The sequence below is a fragment of the Dipteris shenzhenensis genome, chromosome 26, assembly GCF_047967505.1.
Source record: "Dipteris shenzhenensis isolate YYH24624 ecotype China chromosome 26, Dip_SZ_1.0, whole genome shotgun sequence".
Lineage (NCBI taxonomy): Eukaryota > Viridiplantae > Streptophyta > Polypodiopsida > Gleicheniales > Dipteridaceae > Dipteris > Dipteris shenzhenensis.
In genome coordinates, this window is record NC_141621.1 from 13,910,433 (window position 1) to 13,935,704 (window position 25,272).

Sequence of the window (25,272 nt, forward strand, 5' to 3'; positions counted from 1 at the left end):
GAGTATTGGCTTTAGTTCCTAAGTCAATCACTTGACAAGGTATCCTTCAATCCCAAAATTTTCATGTAGATGAAAAACATGAAGAAATGGTTCAACTTAATGACACTTACTCACACCATAAAGTCACCCCAATGCGCTATCTTATCCTCCCACCATTACATCCACTAGTCAAGGAATGGAATGTCATTTGTATCAGCATGGGCATTTCTCCACCACATTCTCACAACACCTGCTTATTCATGGGTTGCATCCATTGTCTTTACATCTCTCCATGCTCTATAGAGTTGAATATGTGTATCTTGAAATCTATGGTAGATGTACTTTTTTGTGAGTCTTTGTAAGCCTTGCTCCCAATGAAAAATACATGAGCGTTCTCTCCCATCCACCACATTGCCAGGCCCCCCATTGTAAACAATGCAAACAACCATTATAAACAGTGCGAACAGCGTGCCAGTTGGCATGTACTTTATCAACCATGAACCCATATAATTGAGGTTTACCAAATCCACATTTTCTAACAACATCTTTTAGCATAGTCCAAAATAGTACTTGGGAATTTGTGTCCTCTTTTTGAATCATAGAGGCTATGACACATTCTTCTGGTAATGTTCTTGATTTGATGATGGGATTTGGTAGTACATTAGATGCAACACTACACTATGGAAGGTGTGTTTGTCACATGGACATCGACAAGTGTATTGTATCATATGTGGAAGAAATGCACCCAAACAATGAACATATGAAAGTACAAGAGGACAATGATGGTAGTAACAGTGAAGGTGATCCATTAGAAGGCATTGGAGATTTGGATGATCCTAATGATGACTAGTACGGTACCCCCTTCTCAAATGCATGCTTTCTTTATTGTGATTCTTTCTTAGTGTTATGGAATATTTGCACCTACCAGCATTGAGTTAAGCTTCCTTATTTTTGTGGTATTTTGCCACCTTGTGTAGAGCGCATTGCTAGCATGTATGAGGATCACTTGCCTCAAAGAAAAATGGCAAAATTGCCTCGTAGGTGTATTTTTGTTGATGACATTGCAGATGAAGGAACATAAATGTATATTGACATTTCATTTTTTGTATTCTAAAACTCAAAGGACACTTTAATGGCTACGTATAGTTATTTGTAAGGCAATCATGTATAGTTGAGGTATTTCAATATACTTTATGCCTATTTGTTGTATGACATGGTTGGTAACTTTGTGATTCTACTGCAAATCCTTGATAGACTATGTTTCATTTTTTAGAAAGACATTGACATCAGGTACTAATGTAGAATAATTTAGGTATATTGTATGTATATTTCAAGGTCACTTTACTACAAAAATTTGTTATTATTTTTAAAATAAAGTTTCATTTTGTTTGTTCTATTTTTTGTAGCATGTATTTTCAATTTCACTACCATGCTTGTTTATCAAATGGAATGCAATAACTCATAGTTTAGATATGAAGAATCAAATTTGGAGACTTAGATAAATATTGAAGACATCTCAAATTTGAAGATACTTTTTGATGGTTTCTCTAGGGAGATATTGAATTGCATGTCTCTTTTTTCCAAAATGGAGCATCCACTAATTGAATTAAAGTATGACTTACAATGTGTTTAACAATAGCGTTTTAACTTATCTAATGGAATGATTGACTATATTGATTTTTATATTCCTCCAAACTTAAAGAAATTTTGGTGTGTCAATTTCTAGTCTTAGTTTGGCTACTTGTTCCTTTGGAGGGTACTTTTAATACAATGGAAAAGGCTTTTACCAATATTGGCTTCTTAGGGTTTTCCTTAAGCGTCTTCTTATGCATTGATTGCAACTCTTTGCAATTTATTCTTTTCTTTTTTTTTTAAAGAAAGGATCTCAAATCTTGAAATGTACTTTGCATTGGGAGATGATTGCCAACTATATTTTATTAAAGTAAAAAACGAACTCACAAACTCGTATTTAAAAAGCTCGTCCTAATGTAAAGCTCGAATGGATAGAAAATAATTTTATTTGTACATTGTATTCCCAAGTACATTGCATTAAGGTTACTTAAGATTATTAATAGATAATACCTTCATAGTCCTTTATATTCACTTGTATATAATTCACTTATATATAAGGTGATAGTAGAAATCTTCCACGTCAAATTAGAAATATATCATGCAAATAAGAATTCCATTAATTATAAGAAACATGAGAGAATTATTGCAACAAACACAACAACAATCCAATTATTTATATGACACCCAAGCATGTCCATCTATCCATGTGATCTTTGTAAGGAATTCAATAAAAAGAAACTTTAGACTATACATGTATAATAAACTCTACAACAAACTATAAATAGCTTCTCTATTCATGAATAAACTCCCAAATTAAAAAATTTCCAAGCTTCAATTAAGCAAAAGAATCATGAACTTTATATGAAAGATAATAAATCACAAGTGCAATCGATGCAAATGATTTGAGAATTATTAATTACACACAATATAGATGCAATGCATGAAGAAGAACATAATTTAAAAAAAGCATAAAAAGAAAGAGAGCCATTTTGATTGATGAGAATGTCAATAAATATACATATATATCCCTCCTTGGGTTACCATCAAAACATATTATTAAATATATTATAGCCATTATAGACACACATAGTTGTAAATGCCTATCTTGAAAGCGATTGTTGTGCAAGAAACAAACATTGTTCAATAAATTTTGACAGGATTATGGAAAAGATGGATTATTAAAATAGTTTGTTCAAGGAGAAACAGTTTTGTATATGTTTAGATTACAGAGTATCTATCCTCTAAAATATCCTTCCACCTTCACAAATACTTAGAAATACTTCCACCTTCACAAATACATGTAAATGAACTAATCAAATAAGTATGCATGTTGAGTGAAGCAGAGTAACATTTAGTATCACCTAGAATAGATTCCACTCAAATACAAGACTTGACTTTTGATAAACAATATGGACTAAAAGGAAGCATTGCCAATGTTGTAGTGGACACAACAAAATCAAACATATTTTGCCACTTTTCTTGGATGACTATAATTGGTAATTTAAAAAATGAAATATAAGTCTACTTACCTTATTGGAAATGTGTGGCTTCAATTCTAATGTAAGAGATGCATAAACTTAGAGACACTCCATATATCAAGCTAACCATATAGGCATAACAGTGATTGGTATCAACATATTCTAACTAATTCTAACTAGCCTCTAAAGATAAAGACCAAATTGATGAAGAAGGCATAATAAGTACTCAAAAGGAGAACATTGATACAAATAATTAATTGACAATAAAATTAGTGCAAAGCAAATGATTGACTATGAAACACAAAAACAATTTATCGCATCGTGTGAAAATCAAAGGCCACTAGGGTTATTTCAAGATAGACAAAGTGAAGAACTAAACTTTTGCACATTATACTTTGGTCACCAAGATCAATTACTAACTCAAAATTAACATACTTAGATATTGTAAAATGGTAATTGATGCATGAATCCCTAAAATTTAGCTAAAATATGCCAAAACTAAACTTTACATCAATTAATGTACTTATTCAACATTTACAAAAAGGGAAAACCCAATAACACAAATCTCATAGCAAAGATATAATGAATGATACAAACTTTGAGAATTTTTTGCAATCACAAATAGGCTACAGAGATTTTGATGAATCATTGATAGGATCACCAACATTAAAAGAGACGATGCCTTTGCAATGATGTGTGAATTGGGACCACCAACTTTTTGCATAATTTTTTCTTATGCTAAAGAATGTGGGAGGTGCTGATGGCAAGTTTATAGCAAACATACTCAATTCTTTTACCAATTCGGCCCACCAAACTCTATTAGGTCCATCTCAAGTAACACTACAACATCCAACCCTTAGTCAAAGTTGTCTGACTCCTAGTCTAAGCCTCATCTTTACATCAATTAATGTACTTATTCAACATGTCGTGCATTTGATTACGAAAAATCTCGATAACACAAATCTCATAGCAAAGATATAATGAATTATACAAACATCGAGAATGTTTTGCAATCACAAATAGGCTACAAAGATTTTGATGAATCATTGACAACATCGGCAAATTACAAAGAGAGGCTACAGAAGAAGGCCTTGGCAATGATACATGAGATGGGACCATTAACTTTATGCATAACTTTTTCTTACGAATATGGGAGGCATTGATGGCATGTTTATAGCAAACATGCTCAACTATTTTACAAGGATTACCAGCAAGCGAGCGACAAAAAGCAAGCAAGCCAAAAAAAGCAAGCGATAAAAAACAATAAAAGATTTATAAATCCTCCATTTTAGTAGCAAAAAATAATAACTTATTAAAAAGTGCATATGTTCCCTCAATGCCATAAGGTTAGACATACATATAACTTAAAAGCCATTAACACTAATTTCACATCGTCCATGAGATAGTTTGTATGTTTAACTTCCAAGTCATTGTTTGTATCAAAGACAAACCCTACTGCAATCAAGTTCTCTCTTTCCACTAGAGTAATTGAGATCATCTTTCCAAGGACTCCTTGCATGGATTAGTCTAGATTCCAGCAAATTGGCCACAAATTCATTTTTTGGTGCATTAAATTTTACTAGATGGTGCACAAAGACATGATAATCGTCTAAAGTACGCCTTGCCATTTGATTTGACATGTAACATGACCCTATTTGGACTTGTAAATTAAAAGATACAGGGTGTGAAAATGTCCTCTTTTAGGCCCAAACACGGAGCACGTTAGAGGGCCAAAATAGGGAGCGCTTGAACGCGCTTCCTGTTTTGGCCCAAAAGAGGACATTTTCACATCCCTATATTTTGGCAAGATGTCAACATTTGATTGTTTTGGCCCAAAAGATGAGTTTTTAACATCCCTGCATCTTTTGATTATCAAATATAAATGGCATAATGTTACATATCAAATCAAATGACAAGTCATGATTTAGATGAATATCATGCCTTTTTGCACCATCTAAAAAGCTTGTGTGCATCAGAATATAAATTTTGTGACACATAACCACCTTTTTGAATACTTTGTACTTCAAGCAATTATTTTATAAAAAACTTAGATTCTTTCTTTGCTTGCTTGATTTTCCAACCACTTTAATTAATTGTCGCTCGCTTTTTTTTTCTCGCTCGCTCTATTGACTGCCTCCTATTTTACCACTTCGGCCTACCAAACTCTAGTAGGTCCATCTCAAGTAACACTAGGGCATCCAACCCTTAGTTGGGTAGTTCTTTGGATCTTTGACCTTGTTGAGTTTAACAAACCTTATGATTTTTGGTTTGTACCTTTCCTTGATTTTCCTATCAACATGGTGGTATTTTATTGTGAAGGATACAAGGCAAATGTTATCTCTTTTCTCTTGCTTTATATATTTGTCGATGATTGTGCCACAATTTATATTTGGTGAATTGTCTAGTAGTTTTTGTAGTTGATGTTTTTTTAAAAGTATTAATGCTCTATTTTCTTTTTCATTTGTATTAATAAATTGATGTCATCTTTTTCTCTTGCTTTATATACTTGTCGATGATCACAAGTTATATTTGGTGACTTGTCTTATAGTTTTTGTAGTTGATGTTTTCTTTTAAGTATTAATGCTCTATTGTCTTTTTCATTTGAAATTCTCTTGTTGTTCTATGTAATGGCAAGGATAATGTAAAAAAGGATGCTTCTCAAGCACTTATATGTTGAGCATGTAGAAAAGTGTTTCCCATTTTCACACCCTCTTTGTGCTTGAGTTCTCTTACATAAGTTTTTTGTTAGTGTGATGTCCATTTTTGTCGTATATGAACTACAATAGATGTTGGATTGACACAAGAGGAGTATTTTATATATTGAAAGCATTCTCTTTAAAAATACAGTGTTGGTTTGGTTAGTTAAGATCTTATAGATAGTATATATGTTGTCATGTCTAATTTCAAAGAATCAATCCATTATTTTATTGTTAGTGTTGTATCAATAGTTTTCTTTTGGTGTGTTAGTGTTGTATCAAGAGTTGAAGAGCACATTTCTTTAGAAATTGTTCCATAGATTCTTTATAGTGATACTTGTTGTTAATTTCTAAAGGATTAGTATCATAGTTTCATGTAGAGGAGGCTTTGGGCAGTGGAAATGATAGTATTTTTTGTTTTGTTTTGTACATGTAAAATGTTATGAACTAAACAAACAATGAGATTAAACAACAATGATTTCATTGAAGCTTTAAGCTCATTTAGAAAATGCACTCACACAATCAAACAAAAAGATTACATAAACTCTAATTGTTGATGCCGGCCACCACAGGATCATACATTCCCACACGTATTCTACACAAATGTCCAAATGAACAAACATAATGACAAAATCTTGCAAATTGCAAGGGGGAAAAAATATGCTCTCCAAGCAACTACCATTTCATAGAAACACCAAATGAACAAACATAACCACACAAAATCTTGCAAATTGCAAGGGGGGGAATCTCCAAGGAATAGTCCATTTCACAGAAACACCATGCTGTACCTCAAAAATATTACAAGATCCTAAAACAACAGACGCGGACTATGAACAATAATAGAAATAAAAGAGGGCATGCTCATTGACTTATGTTTAGGAAATAAAAACGAATAAGATGGTCTCATAAATGGAACAGATCGAATCTTCATGACCACATTCACATACTAAAGCCAAGATATTATATGGATACAATCTCCACATATAAATATAGGGATGAAAATAAAAACCAATAACATTAGCTTATTCATAAAAAATGTAAGTCAAAATTGGACACCAATTTTTCGAATCGCAAAAGAAGTTCAAATAGGACCATAAGAAATGAGCATTCTAATGAGACAACAATATAACTTGCCATTGTCGTAAGCGCAATACATAGAGCTGAGGGACTAACTATGGAGAAGCTAGCCTTCTCACCAAAAGTATAAGAATACATGGCCTTACTTACACCGCACATTCACGTGTTAAAGACATTTTCAGCTTATACTTGCTTGAACCACTACAAAATGAACATATGCATGTTGAAAAAGATGTCAAAAATGAGATGGAAAGAATGAATAGTACATTAAGCTTGAAAACTATTAAAGAACAAAAGAAAAATAAAAATTGATACAATCTAAATGTCCAATCTCTAAACACAAGATCATTACCAACATATGAATTGGACATAAAAAAGACTAGAAGTACTATTAGATATAATTTGTTCGCCAATAAACTAGAAGTACTATTAGATATAATTTTCTTGCAGTAAACTAGAACTTGTTCATATGACAAATCCATACCTCAACATCTAACTTCTTAAGTATAGGCTCTTGCATATTGATATGAAAAAATATATTCCTTCAAGAAGCACATACATATTTAAGGAATCGAACTTACAAAAGCTCACATTGTGAAGCACAATAATTCATACATTATTTATAATGTCTAGAAACCATGAACAAGTAGCATCAACATTTTTATCCAATTCTTGCAAAAAATATTAGATTAATAAAAGAAAAAAACACATACACAATGATGCTTGGAGATTTTAAAATTGTCCTATCAAAAGACACAATAGCCTCAAAGATGCTTGAAGAATTCATGCAACCTTAAATTTTCATTCACATTTTCATGCCAAAATTGTCCTACCCTAAAGACACACTAGCATCAAAGATGCTTGAAGAATTCATGCAAACCTTAATTAATATTTATTCACATTTTCATGGGCCTACAACAATATATATTAGCCACCTAGAACACACACGGAGCAACATACCTAAACAAATCACATCTCGCACTTCTTATGCAACTTGATAGATCGCTCCATCTCATATATTACATATGTTTACCCATCAACTATACATACAATAGAAACAAAATACTATCAAATAGACATAGCACAAAACTACCCACTCAAGGCCATGCATTAATTTTGCTTTCACAAATGTAGGGGCACAGAGGCATTGCCACCTTGTTTTCCAGTGAGCTCTTGAGGAAAATGGTTTTATTGGGAAAAAGACCTTGTGAAGCATTTGAGGGTTGAAAATGACATATAATTGACGTTGTGAAGCATGACTAAGGTAATCCATTTTGCATTAAATGGAGCCTCAAGTCGCTGCAAAACTAAAACTAGTATGACTTAGTAGTTTAGTGGTTTGAGCATTGGGTTTCCAATCCTCAAGTCAAGGATTCAAGTCTTGGAGGCCATCGGCCTAGTGTCCTAGCTTGTGGTTGGGTGCGTGTGTGTGGTGTGCATGTGTTGACCGCAGCTGTGGACCCTATGCCACCTTCCAGGGCGGTGTGTGTCTGGATAGGACCACAGGTAGGTGAGTGTGTGTTTAAAAAGAAAAAAGAAGTATGACTTGGTAGTCTAAAACATACTACCCAATCGGCTCCATGCATTTAATAAAGACTCTTGGCTCATGGAGTCTGTGCAGGACCTTGTTATAAATGAGGGCTCGGGTCGGCTCAGATTTAAATATGAGCCGTCTGATTAAACCATTTTCGGCTCTTTGAGGTAAGTAGACATTTTGCAATTGCTTTTCTTGTTTTGGAAAATCAGCAAACAAAATTCATATTCACGGCAAATTCCATTGCCTCCGCCCCAGGCCCCCCACGCGGCCATTTTTGGGTTGAAAAGTGCCCGGCCAATGGCTCGCGACCGGACCATGCTCGGCATTGGCCGGGCACGTTCATTCCTGAAAAGGGCTCCTCTCGCTATACATTATGATATTTAACATGGAGAATTTAATTCTTCCCGTAAAACCCTTTTCCCACCGAGAAATTTCAAATGTTTCATATCCATTGAAGGCAGCCTTCTCGAACTCCAACGACCAACATTCTATTTGTTGAACATAACAAGAGCAGAAACTGCATCTTCTCTGAGAATATTTGTCTTCTTCAACATGGCAATGGAGTTCATAAGTCCGGAAGGGCTTCGTTTGGATGGTCGTCGTCCAACTGAGGTATGCGTTTGAATTATTTTGGGGACATTCGTACAACATGGGGACCAGCTTTGAGACATACATAGACACTTTGTAATAAGCACATTAGGAAGAATGATCAGCAATGGTCGATCCTCGTCATAACGATATCTCAAAGAGATTATTTGGGTGAATAAGTCCATTTCAAGATGAGAAAAGAGATACTCTCTGCACACTTAAAGAAACCACCCCTCCTTAGACAGCCCCCTGCAACGTGTCACCAGAACACCTGTCCTACTGGCTGTGTAAGTACTAAAGCCCCAATTGCCACAGTGGGGGAAAGTCCTCCCTGGCAACCTGAGTCTCCACACTTTGAGAAACCCCTCCCTAGACAGTCCCATGCAACGTGTCTCACCAGAATACCTGTCCGACTGGCTGTGAAGGTACCAAAGCCCCATTCTCCACAGTGGGAGATAGTCCTTCCTGGCAACCTGAGTCATCAGAAGACCTATTCTAGGGTATGCGTAGTCTCCATCTTAGTCTGTGATAAGATCTCCTGAGAAGTATCATGGATAGCGTGCTGTTATTACCCATCCCATTATGCTGCCTCGCTGAAGCCTTCAACTGTTCAATATCCAATCCTAAAGGAGTTCAGTCTTGACTCGTCATTTGTCACACATTGCCATGTTGCCAAGATGCTCTTCTCTACGGGATCTTCAAATTATGCTGGTGCTCAATCAATAGCTCGGACAAGGTACATGATCATAAGCCTTTTGAAATTCTCTAAATGGCAAAATACCTTCTGTCCAGCTTCTGTCTAGGATGCTTGCATTTTTATGCATAGCTGTGTAGTGACAGTATGGCGCATAGTGAAGTCAAGTAGATAAACAATTTCAGATAGCAAAACCGGGACCCGATCAGTAAATCTTCATGGTCTCTGTCAAGATATACAATGGTATATCCGATGCTTTATGCCGAAGATGTACAGCACCTCTTGTGAGCTCGCTCAAATTTTGAGCTGATAAGCAAGAGTCACAAACCCAAAGTACCCTCAACAATGACACCTCAAGCCCAAGTGTCGATCTGGTGCTACTGCTTAGTCTCTCGAGCTTGACGGCAGTGTATCTCATCAGGACCTGCTGTAAGAGATCCGAGGAGACCAAGAACTGCTGTGGTGGGTATGTGCAAAGCATGGGAGGAGTGGAGGGCAAAGGGGAAGCTGGAGAAAGCCCGGTAGCCATGGACAAGGGAGTCTGGTATGGCATGGGGATATAAGGGAAGTGAGACTTGGGCGGGGTGAGAAGGTACTGCATGAGAGGTAGCGGTGATGAAGGTGGAGACTCGGGTTATCGGATGGGATCATCAATTGGGTCCCAGGGCTAGAGGTGGTGTAAGCCTCTCGAGCCATGAGGTAGTTTCTCCAAGGGGGGTTGACGTAGTGCCATAGGCCAGTGTCGTTGGCCTGATCCCCACTGCTGTAAGTTGAATTGGTCCGTTGTATTGTCCGCATCTTTCCTTTCTCCTCCTCTTTCTCCTTCTCGTGCTGCCATTTGTTTTTCTTTGCAATTTCGTTTACTGAGTTTGTCTTTTTCTTTTTCCTACTGTTTCTCCATATCCCTACCCATGCGGGGAGGTCTGAGCGTCACTCCAAATCAGAGGGATAAGGTGAAGGAGTGAATTTCCATCTACATATACTACTTGGTCGGCTGAAGGATGGATGGAGTCGTGGAGAGGCTACCAAAGGGAGAAGACACCTGGGGTCCCCCCTATCTCCTTGTTGCTCCTTACAGCCTCATGGAAGATAAGACTTGTCGCTTCGATACCAGTGTAATTGGCATGAATCTTCCATCACTCTCGCGCTAGTTATGCCCATACTAACGACTAGGTGCGAAAGAGTTTGGCAGCCCCTGAGGCTGCCCTGCAGTCAAAGAGATGACCAGGGGTCGTTGGATGTTTGTGATGGCATGCACTTGAGCGAAGATCTGTAGTTCTGTCCCAAAGAGCTTGGTCATAGCATGGCCAATTGTGATGGTCTCATAATTGGATGGAGGCTTATATGGTTTTGGATGTCTTGCCGATGAGAAATCTAATAGCTACCTTGTTGAATCCTCTTCCATTGGATGGGAATTCTGTGTACTAGTCCTCGTGGTTTCATGCTATGCTTGTCTTCAGCTTCTTGATGGGTGCCTTGGTCAGCTGGCTGGTGAAAATTTGGGGCCACTGGTCCTAGTGGCCCTTCAAGATTCATGAAAGGAGGTCTATGAACTCATGCACAAATAATGGTGTGCTTGTGGGCAAATCTAAAGAAACACTCGACTTTATATAGACATGCCATTGTAAACCAGAACCTATGTGTGCTCACTGCTGACTACATAGGCATTTGAGAGGGGGAGGAGGGAACTGGTGACAGGAGAGTAGTTAGAATGCTTTTGTGGATTGCTATTAGGAGAGAGGCTGAGGAGGGAACTATAGAGATGAGAGCAGTAGGATGCTTTTATGGCTTGCTTTTAATATATGTTTATTGTGTGTAGATGAGACAACTGCATGCAGAACTGGGTGTGATAGACAAAGCTGATGGGTGCGTAATCTATTTCTGCTGTTTTGTTCTTTCACGAAGATGCTACGTTCTTCAGAGTTCAAATTGGGCTATCCCAATGGTGATATAACATTTCATGGAGAAAGGGGCATTGGGATTTTTTATTTCTGGAAAAATATGGGGAGGAATTGAAATTTCTGTTGTGATTTTAAGAGCTGAAGGTACACCTGAGAAGATTATGTAGATTGCCAACTTTGTTTAAATCTGATCATAAGCAGCCTGTTTTGTTAAACTACTTTATCAAAAATATTGTGGATCTGTACTATATACTGGGAAGCTTTTAGATCTCATGTTTGCTATCTGATGCGGGTCTTGGGGATGCTTACAATGACTGTACATGAAGAAAACTAAAAGTACAAGCACATCTGGTTTGCAGATGTATAAACTGGCCTGACTGGCTATGAAGCCTTTTTTATGTTGAATCCCTTGGTTGAATTGTAGGCTGTATATTGTGGTCAAGCATGCTTGAAGATAGACCAATGCAGCTCATATGCGCTGGGAAAGCAATAATTTCCTTCTGTTTTTGGCCTTGTATTGATGAGTAGTAGTTTGGAATGTTAGCAACGATAGGGATGCTCAGTACAATAGGCTAAACAGCCCCCTGCAGTGACAATGTCAAAATGTACAAGGTATTATAATATCAATCACCAAATGGATGTAGGTTTAAGCTTTGCGGAAAGCCTCAAACTTTGGACTAGGGAATGCTTTGGTGATAAGATCCGCCACATTTGATGTATAGGGCAGAAGACCAAGTATAACCGCTCCTTGACATAGTGATAATGTGTGTCTTCGTGTTTTATACGTGCATGAGGCAAAGGATTCCACGCCATGGCAACTCTGACTATTAGTGTGAATTGGAGTAGGATCCTCCAATGATGCATGTAGATCTGCCAACAAACGCCTAAGCCAAACACATGCGATCTGTGGTTGTGAAAGCTGCCATGACTCAATGAGGTAGCAACTATTGATTGTTTCTTACTCAGCCAAGAGATGCAGGAATGTCTGAGGTAGAAACAATTTCCACTTGTTGACTGCCTAATCCAAATCAATGTAAGCATGTAAATGCAAAGTTACGCACGTTGGGAAATAGCAAACCAAGAGATCAAGTATTAGGAAGGTATCTGAACACACGCTTCACAGCCTCTTGGTGATACGATTGCAGACGTCGTAGCTCTTGATCTCAATAACGTAGCCCACAAAAATACACTTCTTGAGGTACAGGTGCAGGAGCTGCACATCCAAATGTACGGACATGCCTGATACGGTGTCATCACCTTGAGTGCTTTGGTAGGACACCTATATAAAATATGATTGGGCATACGTGCTTAGGAGGGACTTGCAAACAACGTAAGGCATCTACCATCTGAAATTTCTGCAACAACATAAGACTGCCAATGCTCACATGTCCAAACCTGGCATGCCACAACTCTGCATCCTGCATGGCAGAGATAGATGTAGAAGCTGCATTTGCTGTTTGTGCCCTCTTATCATATGCATCAAGCTGAACTAAACCATGGCAAAGTGTGCCTGTCATCATCAAATCGTAATCACTTTTTCTGTCAATGAAGTGTACATCTTTCATCTTCAAACATGACCTAAATTCTCTTCTAGTGAAAGAGGACACTGAAACTAGATTCTTCTTAATCCCAGGGACACGCAAAGCATCTTGGATGCGGGGATTTGAGCCATCAATGGCTGTAAGCAAGATCTCTCCTATGACTCTAACAGGATAAGAAGAATTCTTGGCACATGACACCTTCTTGCCAATAGGAGCACATGACAGCATGTCGAACAAGTCCTCCTTGGACGTAATGTGTCTAGATGCACTGCTATCAAAATACCATGTGTCTGCCGCTTCATTCATGCAGAATGTATGTGACTCCCAAGTAAAAAAAGGCCAATCATGCTCTACAAGATTTGCTGAAGCATCATTTTTTCCTGCATTAGTGGTTGAGCCTGAAATAATCATATTAGACTCTATCCTCTTAGGGCACTCACTGATGTGAAGATTGTCTGCCCTAAAAGCCTATATAAGGCAGCCCCTTGGCTTCATTCTTCATCCAAGTCTTTTAGTGCTCTAGCCCTCAGCAGCAGTAGCTCCAGGGATCGGGATCAGGGCAAAAGAGTCTGCAGCAGCCCTGCAGCCCCTTCCAGCCCTCCTTCAGTTAGTCCTCAGCTGATTCAGTCTGGTACAGCAGTCTCTAGTTCCAGCTGATTCAGTCTGGTACGGCAGGAATTGGGGACCCCTACACCTGGCGTGATTTCTGGGACACGTGGCAGTAGCTACATGGCCCAACATGGTATCAGATAGCTCTGGCAAGATTTGGGCGTGGCCTCTCTATGCATGATTGCTGAAGATGTGTTGAAGGTCATAAGCTTGGGTTTTACCAAGGTTGACCTTTAAGTTGTGTGACTCACAAAAGGTGTGCAGTGCGTCAAAATGTCTCTAGAGTCCCTCCACTAAGGATGAGAGCAGGATGATGTCATTTGCATAAGAGGATCTGAATCAAAGTGTCAGCGAGAGCAACCGGCCCCTACTAGTGTCCCCATGAAGGTCTCAAGCTCATCTATGAAGGGGCCAAATAAGGTAGGTGATAACAAACAACCTTGTTTGACTTCAGTAGTGCTCATGATCTCCTCTGTCCATTGTGCGCCAGTCCGGACCATGGCTAAAAACCTCTCCTAGAGTGCCATAATGGCCTATATGATCTCCTAATCATAACCTAAATCCTGCAAGCGTTTAAGAAGCCAGGTTCTCGGCATTGTATCAAAGCTTTGCAGAAGTCCACAATGCAACCATTTACCCTCTGTCTCCGTGCCCTGGCCTCCTCAATTATACCCCTAAGTGTGAGTATGTGATCTAGAGTTCTATAATGACGCCGAAAGAGATCATTCATCATGAAAGTATGATTATAAGAGATCATTCATCTAGAGTTCTATAATGACGTCCCTCAGCCGTGAGCCCGTGCATCTCTGCAAATTGGTTGACCTTTGAATCGAGCACTGATGCATAAATCTTGGACATGACATGCCCAATCATAATGGTCTTGTAGTTTTCTGGGCTCATGTGGTCCCTACCTTGTGAATGGGAGTGATGATGTTAATAGTCCATGTTTGAGGAAAGCCTAAGTAAACTGCTTTATTAAAAAGCTTTGCTAAGATCGGGGCCAAAGTATATATTCCATATACAATAAATTCAGTGCATAACCCTCATGATCTTTTGCTCGACCATTTTGAAGCTTCAAGGCTGCGTGCTTGACACCACTGGCTTTGAAAAGAGTGCAAGGGGTAGGACGGGGTAAGTGCGAGAGGTTAGGAGATGGCTGGTGAGGAATGTCATACAATGTATGTGCATATGAGTACTATGTCTGGGTGTTTGTGAGATGGGACGGAGCTCGCCGCTCAAGGGTCTTCTACCAGAAGTCCTTGTAGTTGTTACTAAACAGAAAGTCTATAAACCCCTCCGCGTTTCAGCTTGCTAGACAGACCAAATAGTCAAAGAGGAGAGACTTGGTTGGGGATTTTGGAAGTGAGTATGAAAGCCTAACAAGTGCAGTGTATCCCCTAGCAAGGTCAAGAGATTTATGAGAAATTTGTTGAAGACCTATGGGTGTACATGCAATTCCCATTAGAATCACAAACTATAACAAGACAATTGAGAATGGTTCCTGTTTGATTGGGGTACGAATGCCTGGAAGGCTATAATATCCTGCTCAAATATCTAGTTTTTTGTTTGGACCAATCACACTAGCTAAGCAACCTGAATAGGAAGTTGAAAGAAAGAAATTCAGTATTTTGTGGTTGACCTTTGTCTTTGTGAACTTTCGTTGACATGAGACTTTTTGGGCTACTGTTGATTTGTAACATCTCATTTGTAAGGGAAGTATCAAAGAGATCATTCATCATGAAAGTATGATTAAAACCCTCTGATAACATACAATATTTTGTGCCAAAGTTTGGCCGGTTTGCCTGTTTAAATGTTGGCTCATGGAATTCCATAAATAAAGAACTCGCTTATTGTTTTTCCTTTAAGCAGGTCTGCATCCTTTGAAATGGGCAACACAAAAGTGATAGCAGCAGTTTATGGACCACATGAGGTAGACATTTTGCTTGAATCTTTCTTCAAGTTGAATCGGTGTAGGATACATGGAGTGCTAGTGGGTTTTGAGACTTACGTAAAACAAAAATGTATAATCTAGATGGCACTCACGTTGCTATAATAAACTATGGTTTTAAAGGAGAAAATCAAAATTCAAGTGGCAATTATTTTGTTATAACAAAATATGGTTTTGAAAAAAAGATATATTATTGGCACTTTGTGAATCAAAGGGTTAGCTGTCATGAATTAAAGATGTGGAAATCACATTTTATTGCTTGCTGCTGTGCCTAGAGGGGATGTAAGTGGTAATGTAACTCGTCTCTTTGCAGATCTGGGTTGGATTTTAAGGGTAATGTGCTTATGGATTCCTTTGGATATCTTTCTAGACAACATGAGCCTAGTTTATGCTTATCAATGATAAGCATAAGCTAGGCTCCTGCTAGTGTTCCTTTAGATGGTGTTTCTTCAAGCAATGTCCTATTGTTTTGTTTGTTTGTTTTTTAATTTCTATTTGCAACTTCATGAGTATTCATTGATTGAGAATCTTTTTTTTTTCAAGAAAATTACTTCATTAAGTATGAATGAAAACCGCGAAAGCAAGCTCAAATGCGGGAGTACATCATGCAATGCATGAGGAAAAAAACAGCTCAAAATGAGCTAATAAAAAACCAAGGCGGAAGCTGAAAATGCCATCTCAACCCTGAGGGAGACTCAGAGAAGAAAGGAGATCCTCTCCAAACTCTGAAAAAAGTAACTCTCCTGGTAGTGGCTGCTCTGGAGAATCCCTGCATGCTCGCCCATATGGCCATCAGAGTGTGTACCATGTCGGTCCAAATACTTGCCATAGCTTGGGAAGGGTGAACTTGGATACCCTCCATCGCCTCTGTACACCTAGCTCTCCAAATATGCCAAGCTGCAATGCTAGCCAAAATCTCCCAAGACGTGTCTAGTGAGGCATGAGCAGCTTTGAAAGGAGTGAAGGGAACATCTTGGAGGGAACAAGACTCCATTGAATGTTGCCGTACAATGAGAGCTGGATCTGGATCATGTCCCTCGAAAAACACCTGAGGGCTAGTAAGAGATAACCAAGCCAGTGAACCCCAGGTCATATAGAAAGGTGCTGTATGAAAGATGCTGAAAATCCTAGCAACACCTTTCCAGATCGTCCTCGCTTGTTTGCACTCCCAAAGGCAATGCTGTACTGACTCAATTGCCATGTGACAACGAGGACAAGTAGGGTCAGCCCCGAACGTGAATCTCCACAGGTTCATTGCAATCCCTCCATGAATATAAAGCCAAAAGAAAAGAGTGATCTTTCTATTCCTGAGGGATTTCCAGAGCCTACGCTAGAAGTTTTTCTGCACAACTGCGAAAATCTGAAAACTATCCCAATGGGGCGCTCTGGAGGGCCTCCAACCTCTACTGCTAAGCTGAAACCTCTGGGCATTTTTAACTATGTAGTGAAAGAAGGGAAACCTCTTCTCTTGGTGCCCCTGATCAATCCATTCCCACTTCGTGGACTTCGTGATCGGCATGTCATCTGTGTCAATCCACTCTGGCGGAATGGCTGCCTATATCTGCTGTATCTTGAGTGCACTCTCTCTGAGGTGGCCAACTGCTAAAAGTCTTTGATCCTCTAGAAGTCTCATAAAGGCCTGCCAAGTGCCTACTGTAGAAGCAGGTCCCCTCTCCCATCTAGACCACTGCATATAATGTGACACTCCAAGTGGCCTGCCATTGTCATCCAAAATCGAGTCATTCCACATGACTGGCCGTCTGTGAATTTCTTCACGAGAGGTGGGTGGAACTCTGCGAAGTGTGTTTCTGAAGCAGCGCCAAGCTTTTAGAATAGCGGCCTTGAGAGGGGAAGGGGGAGATTTGAGATGGGCTGAAGTAAAGATCCATCTGTTGTTGTCCAACCAATCTCCCCCATGAGAAGTACAACACCAAATGCTGCGTGAGAAAAAATCTTTCTAGGGCTCCTGTCTAGGTATCAATCCACGTACTACGAACTTGCAAAGCAAAGCCATACACTGCAAGTTTGGGTCAATAATATTGAGACCTCCTTCTCCTGTGGGGTGAATGAGGGTCTCTCAAGTCACCCTGGCTACAACATCTGAGGTGCCATCTAAACCGCTCCATAGAAAGTTCCTAATAGGTCTCATGAGCTGAGCGATACAACCTCTAGATCTGCACCAACATGTGCAAACGAACTAGGCAGTGGCCAATAATACCTGGTTCACAACCACAACTCTGGATGCAAGGTCAAGTATGGCTGAACCCCGAAAGATGAGTTTCCTCCTGATACTCTCCAACACAGGAGCGAACTGCTGTGCCGGAGAGATGCCCACCCCAACTTGGCTTCCCAGATACCTGACGGAGACTCCCCCTCTGAATCCAAGTGAACCCTATGTCATTCCCCCAGACTGGAGTGTCCTCATCACTGATCCAAAAACCATTGGATTTGTTCCAATTAATGTGTGCACCTGCTGCAATGCAAAACAAATCCAATGCCGTCCTGAATGAAGTCAGTGTTTGTGGAGAGGCATCCAAAAAAACAGCCATATCATCTGCCAACTCACTATCTAAGAGCTCATCCTCCTGCCTCAAAGGAAGCTAGTTGAGAATCTTAATCACATCGGACAAAAAAATGCCTAGTTTACAAGGGCATGTGCTGCCCTTGATAACATACGGTCTCTTGATTGTCCTGGATACATGAATGTTTTGTTGGAGGTCAACATCTCCCGATGTCACCTTAGAGAGAGGGACTTGATTGTGGGTGTGCCCGCCCAATGAGTGAGGCTAGGGTAGAGAGTGAGGGCCTCTATTGTGGGTGTGCCCGCCCCTGTGAGAGTAGTTTAGTGTGGCTTTCCAGTGCCTTGTGCCGGTCCATGTGATGCCACGTTGGCCATGGAGGCTCCCAGGTCGGGATACGGAGGTGTGTGGGCAGGTATGCCCTGTGGTGCTGCCCTTATAGGAGCCCTAGCAGAGGGCTGGAGAGCAGGGGGTGCAGGTCGGCCACCTTGGCTTGTGTGCACCCCTACATAGGCCGGAGGTTCAGCCCTGTTTATAGGGCAAGAGGGGTTTGCCATGGGCTCCATCCTGGTCGGCTGGAGGGCAGAGGGTACAGCCCTCTCTTTAAGGCCTGGACAGCCCCTTTTGTAGGGCTCTAGGGGTCGGCCCACATCAGCAGGCTGGTCGGCTCTACCCTATGCTAGGAGGCTGGGGGGCTATATATAGCGCCCCCCCCCCCCCCCTTTGTGTTTTGAGCAGTTTAGTGCGGTGCCTGGTGGAGCAGCTGAGCCAGCCCAGTGTGCACCTCAGGAGCAGTTCTAGGGCAAAGGTGTGGAGTTGTTCTTCCACTCTCTGTGCCTCGTTTTCTCGTGGTTGTTGAGCTGTTTGTCTGATCTTTCGAGCAGCCTGTTGGTTCCGAAGTTTCCCCCCAGTTGTAGCGGAGTTTTCTCCAGAAATCACTTGCAGTTTTCTTGTGCCTCTCTCTCCTTTCTCTCCTTCTCAGTGTGTGTGTGTGAGGCGTGCTCTCTCTCTCTCTCTCTCTCTCTCTCTCTCGTTCATTTCCGATGCACTTCTCACATGTTCATGGTCTCTTGACTGTCCTTCTGGAAATGTGGATGATCACTTTTGGAATTCGAGCTGTCATATCTAGGAGCAAACCTTGACAGAGTTTTGTAGAGTGCTTCAGTTTGCCTTCAGGATATTAATAGGATGGCAAGTGTAATTATTAGTGTATTTAAACACTATGTAAAAGGAGTGCAAAGTTATGTTTCCATACATCTAACACATAGCCATGAGATCGCGTATGGATTACAGGACACTATTTACTGCACCTGGCTGGTACAAGGTTTCCAAAGGCTGTAAACAGCCTGAACTCTACAAACAGGTCAAAACAGCTCGAAAGCTGTGTAGGCATCTGTCCAAAAACAGGTTGAAGTTGTTGCAGAGGTTGAAGGATAGTTTTTGCATATATGTCAGTGCTAAAACAGATGCAAAATGTCTTGAAACCTGCAGAAGCTCCTAGGAAAGAGCAATGGTCATACAGCTATAGAACGGCTCCAAGTGTACACCAAAAGAGACGCAGAGGTCCATATAACCGGCATGATGAGGCGGTTGCTTGAAAACACCTGGGCTGAATTGGTTTGAGCGGTTTTCCCATGTTTCTTGGGCTGGGAGTGGAGTGGGGTGTGCAGGGGTAGGGACAACGGCATACTCTTTAACCATATGTAAGAAGTAGAAGGCGGAGAGAACAAAATCGTGGTTCTGTTGAGTTGAAGTTGCAAAAGAATGAAAGTACAAGGGTGTGCCAACATGGCAAAACTCTAAAACCCTAGGTTAACCCTAGTGCGTGAGTTGAAAACTTACTCAACCCTAAAATCAAACCACTAACGGTGATTAGACGAAAACCTTAGAAGGAAAAAGTGCCCCTAACCCGCCTAACTACTTAATACATTGGCCACTATCTTAAATATTACAGTATCTCCAACAATTTGTGGAGGCCTTGGGATATTTACTCTATTCACAAGAGATTGGTGGCGATGCACACCTTAGTCTGACAAAAGGAGGAGATTTTGGACTTAGAATTTGTAGATGACACAATCCTCTTTGTGTTAGGACAAAGGATTACCTTGGAGAGGGCGAGGTGCTTGTTGGAGAGGGTGGATGCTTGTTTTTCTTTGTGGAGGGGACAATGGGCAGCCTGGGGAGGGTGAGATGGTTGTTGGATTCATTGGAACAAGTCAGTTAGCTTCCTCACAGGTACAGAGGGCTGCTTTGCTTGGGGAGAGGAGGTAGATTTTCGTTGGTTTGATTGAGGTGAGACTACTTAGATTGGTGTCTGGGCCGAGCAGCAGTTGAGTTTGGATCTAGAGAGTGTGCATCGGAAGATTTTGTAACGGAGTGCTTCTAAATGTCCCCGATAGGTAGAGCAATATTTGATAGGTCTCCTTAGGACCATCAGTCTCATTAGAGCTAGCTCCCACAATGTAGAGAGGAGACGAGTGATCATCTTTATTGTTAGCCCTTGTTACGGACAGTCCCTAGGTAGGTAGCTGGGATTACCGCGGCAGGTTGGTTGTGGACATGCTTCTCTCTTTGTACTTACCATCATCAGCCCTATTTTGGTTGCTGATTTATATGGGGTTTTTTTCAAGGAGGACTGATAGAAGTTTCCTTTCTTTAACGAAAAGAAAAAGAAATAACAACCAATGCCACTTTAATTACCAGCAAGTTTCTCATGGACAGGATTCTCTCTTTGTACTTACCGTCATCAACCCTATTTTGGTTGCTGATTTGTATGGGGTTTTCTTCAAGAACTAATAGAAGTTTGCTTTCTTCACTGTAGCCAACCATGATGCATTTATGTGACTTCACATCCAACTTCTGCGATATGCATGATGAATTTATGGTTTTCAATCTTATGAGTGACTCTTGTCAGATTGAATCGTCACATTTTGTTGTATTTTTAGAGGATTAGTTTGGGCATGTTCCTAGATTCATCTCGACATATACTAGAATATGGGGACAAAAAAGTACTTTTTACAAGTATAAACTTTCCATTTCAACTTTACATAAAAATCCATATAAAATGGAAATGCATTACGCCATAGATGATAAACGATACTCTATGCAATGCACAAGAAAAGGAGGCCATGCCTTTGAAGTAACAACCCATGTTATACATTTACACGAACAAGTGGCTCTAGTTGTTAGTCCTCAATATGAAATAGGAAAATCTCAAGAATGAATTGAAGTACCTCTTGATATGTCTTTGGACCTTTAGTGAGACCTCCACGTTCAGTATTGGTTCCAATTCTGCCCATGAACGTACTCATCTTCAAGTGCTCAAAACCAGCAAGAGCATGAGCCGCTCCTTGCACATCCCTGAGAGAAGCCTGAATGTATCACTTAAATAAGCCCTGGTAGTATCCATCTATGCTAGACACTGACTCACCACCCTGCTGCTTGAACACCTCCATCTATTCTTTGCTGCCTCTTGCACCCTGAAACCTTCTATCAACATAGTTGAGAGTTGTGCCCAATCATTCTTGATGTTGTCTACAAGGTCTTGATATCAAGTAAGAGCTTATTCTTCTAAGAAGCTTGGCAAGATCTCGTGCCATTGGTCCAATCATTCTTGATGTTGTCTACAAGGTCTTGATATCAAGAAAGAGCTTGTCCTTCTAAGAAGCTTGGCAAGATCTCGTGCCATTGGTCCAATTGCCAATTGTTGGTGTGACACCCTCAATTGAATTCCCATAGATACGCCACAACATTATCTCCTTGCTCCCCATAGAAGACCGGCAACACCATCAAACACTAATCTTCAATCACCTCTCTTTAGTGAAATTTCTTGAAGAAGACATAGCCCTTAACATTTCCACAAAAATGATGTGAGAGAAAAGATGAATCATGAGGAGTAAGCTTTGCGGGCCTTCAGGATCAAGAGAAAGATGGAGAACATGGGAAAGAATTGCTTCCTCAATGACGAAATCCAATTGTGGCAAAACACCACTTGTGAACAAGACCATATATGTGTGCTCTTCTAGAGCAATGCACCAGCCTTCATCTCCCTCATACACCTCCTATGCTTATATAGAGGGATTCCAAATGCGCCCCCCTCCCCCCTGCCCCCCCCCCGGGGCCAAGAAAAAAAAGAAAAGAAAGAAAAAGAAAGAAAATAGTTCTATTAAGTATGAAAGAAGCTCCAAGAGCAAAGCTCATGGGAGAAGTACATTATGCAAGGTATGAGAAAAAACACCCTAAAAGGGCAAAACCAAGATCATGTAAACGAGCTAGAAAAAATCTAAGTTTGAGGCTGAAATTGCCATCTCACTCCCTAAGGAAAACAATCCTCTTGGTAGAAGCTGCCCGGGGAGATCTGTGCATGCGGACCCAAATGGCCATCAAGGTCTGTTTAGTATTTGTCCAAATACTAGCCAATGTGTGTGCAAGGTGGACCATGGAACCATCCAAGGCCTCTGTGCATTGGATATCTAAATATTCCACACTGATATGCTCACTGGAATATCCCAAAAAGTATCCACAGAGGCATGCACAGGTCGTGTATGCGTTTCAACCTTTTACAAAATAGCCTTCTAGCCCGACATCAGCTGTTAGACACCATCATTCAGTGCAACGTCTTGCAATTCTCTTCATTCCAATTCTCCCTCATATCTGCTTTTCTCCCCATGGAAATCTATAACTGGCCTTCAGTTTCCTAAAAGGCAGTAGACCATAACTTGCATTGCATATTCATTATTCACAGCCACATTGCATCATTTCCAACCAATTAACTTTAAACAATACCACTTAGAAAGAACTGGAGAAATAACTGAATGGAGGCTAGAGTGCCCCTGCTCAATGAAACCAAGTACAAGACACCACACTGGCCCCAAACACTTGGCGCCCCTTCCGGTATTTATTTATTCTTTAGGAATGAAATTGGTACATACAACAAGGGCTCACCCTTGTGCTCTGCCCCACGGGCTATTCCACTGTCCAAGCCAAACCTTGGCTATAACCTGCATTCCATCCTAGTGCAGACACTAGTACCCAAGTGCCAAGACAAAGCTAAGGCATTCACCATTTGTCCATGACCAACTGTAAAGGTATCCAAGCATTCCACAAAGAGTGTAACCAACTGTTAATGACCAGGCATCCATACACTTCTCAAAATGCTCAAGCAGCCTCAAGGTTTCCAAAATGCAATACACTGCCCCTCTGGCACTCTCCTAGGCATACCCTCTGTAACTGAGTGTTTGCTTAAGCCTGTAAGGTCCAGAGGAAGCTCCAAACAACAAATGGAGCAGCAACAAGCTTCCAAACGCAAGCACATGAAACGGATTGGGACAAGAGAGCTCAAACCAGCTTCAACTGACTTCAATCCAGCTCCGAAACAACAACAGATCCAGTGTGGAGGCTAGCAGGAGGAACTGGCATCTAGGAGAGGGGAAGGAAGAGAGAAAGGAAAGCTGGGAGCTGAGAAATGTGAGAAGAGCAAGGCTCACTGGTGAAGAGGCCAGGGCAAGAGAGAAAGAGCTAGTCTGCCATGGCAAGGTCCACCTACAACACGCAGCCTATCCTTGAAATGCGTGGAGAAGCCTTTGAAGAGAGTGCCCAAGCTGTCCGTACAGCAGCCTTTAGTGTCCGTACAGCCAGCAGCATTAATGACGCCCGTACAGCCAACAGCAGCATTAATGACGTCCGTACAGCCAGACTTGGGAGTCGTGAAACAGTCAGAACAGCAGCGATTAAGGGTCCGTACAATCAGCCTTGGGATGTGTGCCTCTTCCGTTCAGCCAGCAAGAGGATTCCGTATAGCCCGTATTGAATCCCCTGCAACAGCCCGTACAATCCGTGATTAATGCTTCCGTACAGCCGTACGGAAGCCTTGGAGAAGGAAAGAAAGAAATTTTATTAGTGTCTTCGGAAGACCGATGGGTCTATGAGATTGAAAGAAAATCTGATACAAATCACAATAAGGGTGGAGCTACTGAAACGAGCATCATCACCCGTGCTGAATCCTAAGTCTGATCATACATAATCAAATACATCTGGATGTAACAATGAAAAGAAAAGGACTGGAGCGGAGCGGAATCCTCTGTATGTCATGTCGCCCTGGCTGGTGTATAGCCGGTGATGAGACGTTGGTGCCCGTCAAGGGGTGCCGTGCGTCTCGGTCTCCTGGATGAGGCTCGACTCAAGACTAGAGCCACCGTGACTCCCGTGGGATGTATCCCGGGTCTTAACAATGACGGGAGGTCCCCCAGAGTGATGTGTTTCCCCTTGATGTCTCGTGTGTCGTGCTGCGATCGTCGGGTCGGGGTCTCTGTCACGTCTGCGGCTAGAGACTGGACGATCAATGTCACTCGATGGGAAGCACTCTGCGATTTTGCTCTGAGAGGTGTCTGATGATGTGGCCAAGCCTCGTTGCCTGAGTAAGTACTCTCTATGTTGGACTCCCTCGTGAATGAAGGCCGCGAGGCATCTCTGATCTGGGTAGGTGAGGAATCTGGAAAGGAGCCCGGAGCCGTCTATGAAGAGGCAGTGGTAGCGACCTCGGATCTCGTAGTACACTGGGCACCTGAAAATAAAATGCTCCTCCGACTCAACCTCCTGACAGTCGCACAATATGCATAAGTGATGCTCCCTAGGAATCCCCTCTACTCTGCCGCTCTCTATGCGGAGGCGGTGTGATGATACCCGAAACTGTCCGATGGAGATTCGTAGTGAGTGAGGCATATGAAGCTCAGTGTACCCCGGTGGTGTGATGAATCCCTCCTCTGAAATGCGAAGACAGTAATCTCTGTAGAAACTCAGCTTCACTGCAAGCTCCCTTGGCTCCAACCAGGTCCTAAAGGTGTGTAGCTGCAGGAGATCCTCTCGAATGACCTGGTTGGTATGTGGCTCAATCGGGATGGTGGGTGGGAGTACCGGAGGGGCATCTAAACTGTACTGAAAAGGAGGTATCCTATCGATGTGGAACCCTAGTCTCACAAACCATTTGTGAGTCTGTGCATACCAGCATCACTCGTCTCCCTCTGCTGCCAAACTCATGGAGGAATCGAGAGCCAACCATGGCAACCTCTGTCTCCCTGATGTGCAGTCCCCATATGATCTAACCCGGTGTAGATATGTGATGGTCTGAAAGGCTG

The 25,272-nt window shown here is 41.2% G+C and overlaps 1 protein-coding gene across 3 annotated transcripts in view; it reads left to right on the forward strand.

Moving 5' to 3' along the window:
• The first annotated feature begins 8,737 nt into the window (after positions 1-8,737).
• The window catches only part of RRP41 (3'-5'-exoribonuclease family protein), a 68,901-nt gene continuing 52,366 nt past the window's right edge, over positions 8,738-25,272 (forward strand). For 2 of the 3 annotated variants that reach the window (XM_087397599.1, XM_087397601.1), the window contains exons 1-3: positions 8,738-8,951; positions 11,441-11,487; positions 15,542-15,602. In XM_087397599.1, coding sequence (XP_087253725.1) covers positions 8,892-8,951; positions 11,441-11,487; positions 15,542-15,602 — 168 coding nt within the window. In that variant the 5' untranslated portion in view covers positions 8,738-8,891. The remainder of the gene's footprint in view (positions 8,952-11,440; positions 11,488-15,541; positions 15,603-25,272) is intronic. The other variant, XM_087397600.1, reaches the window with a different exon arrangement.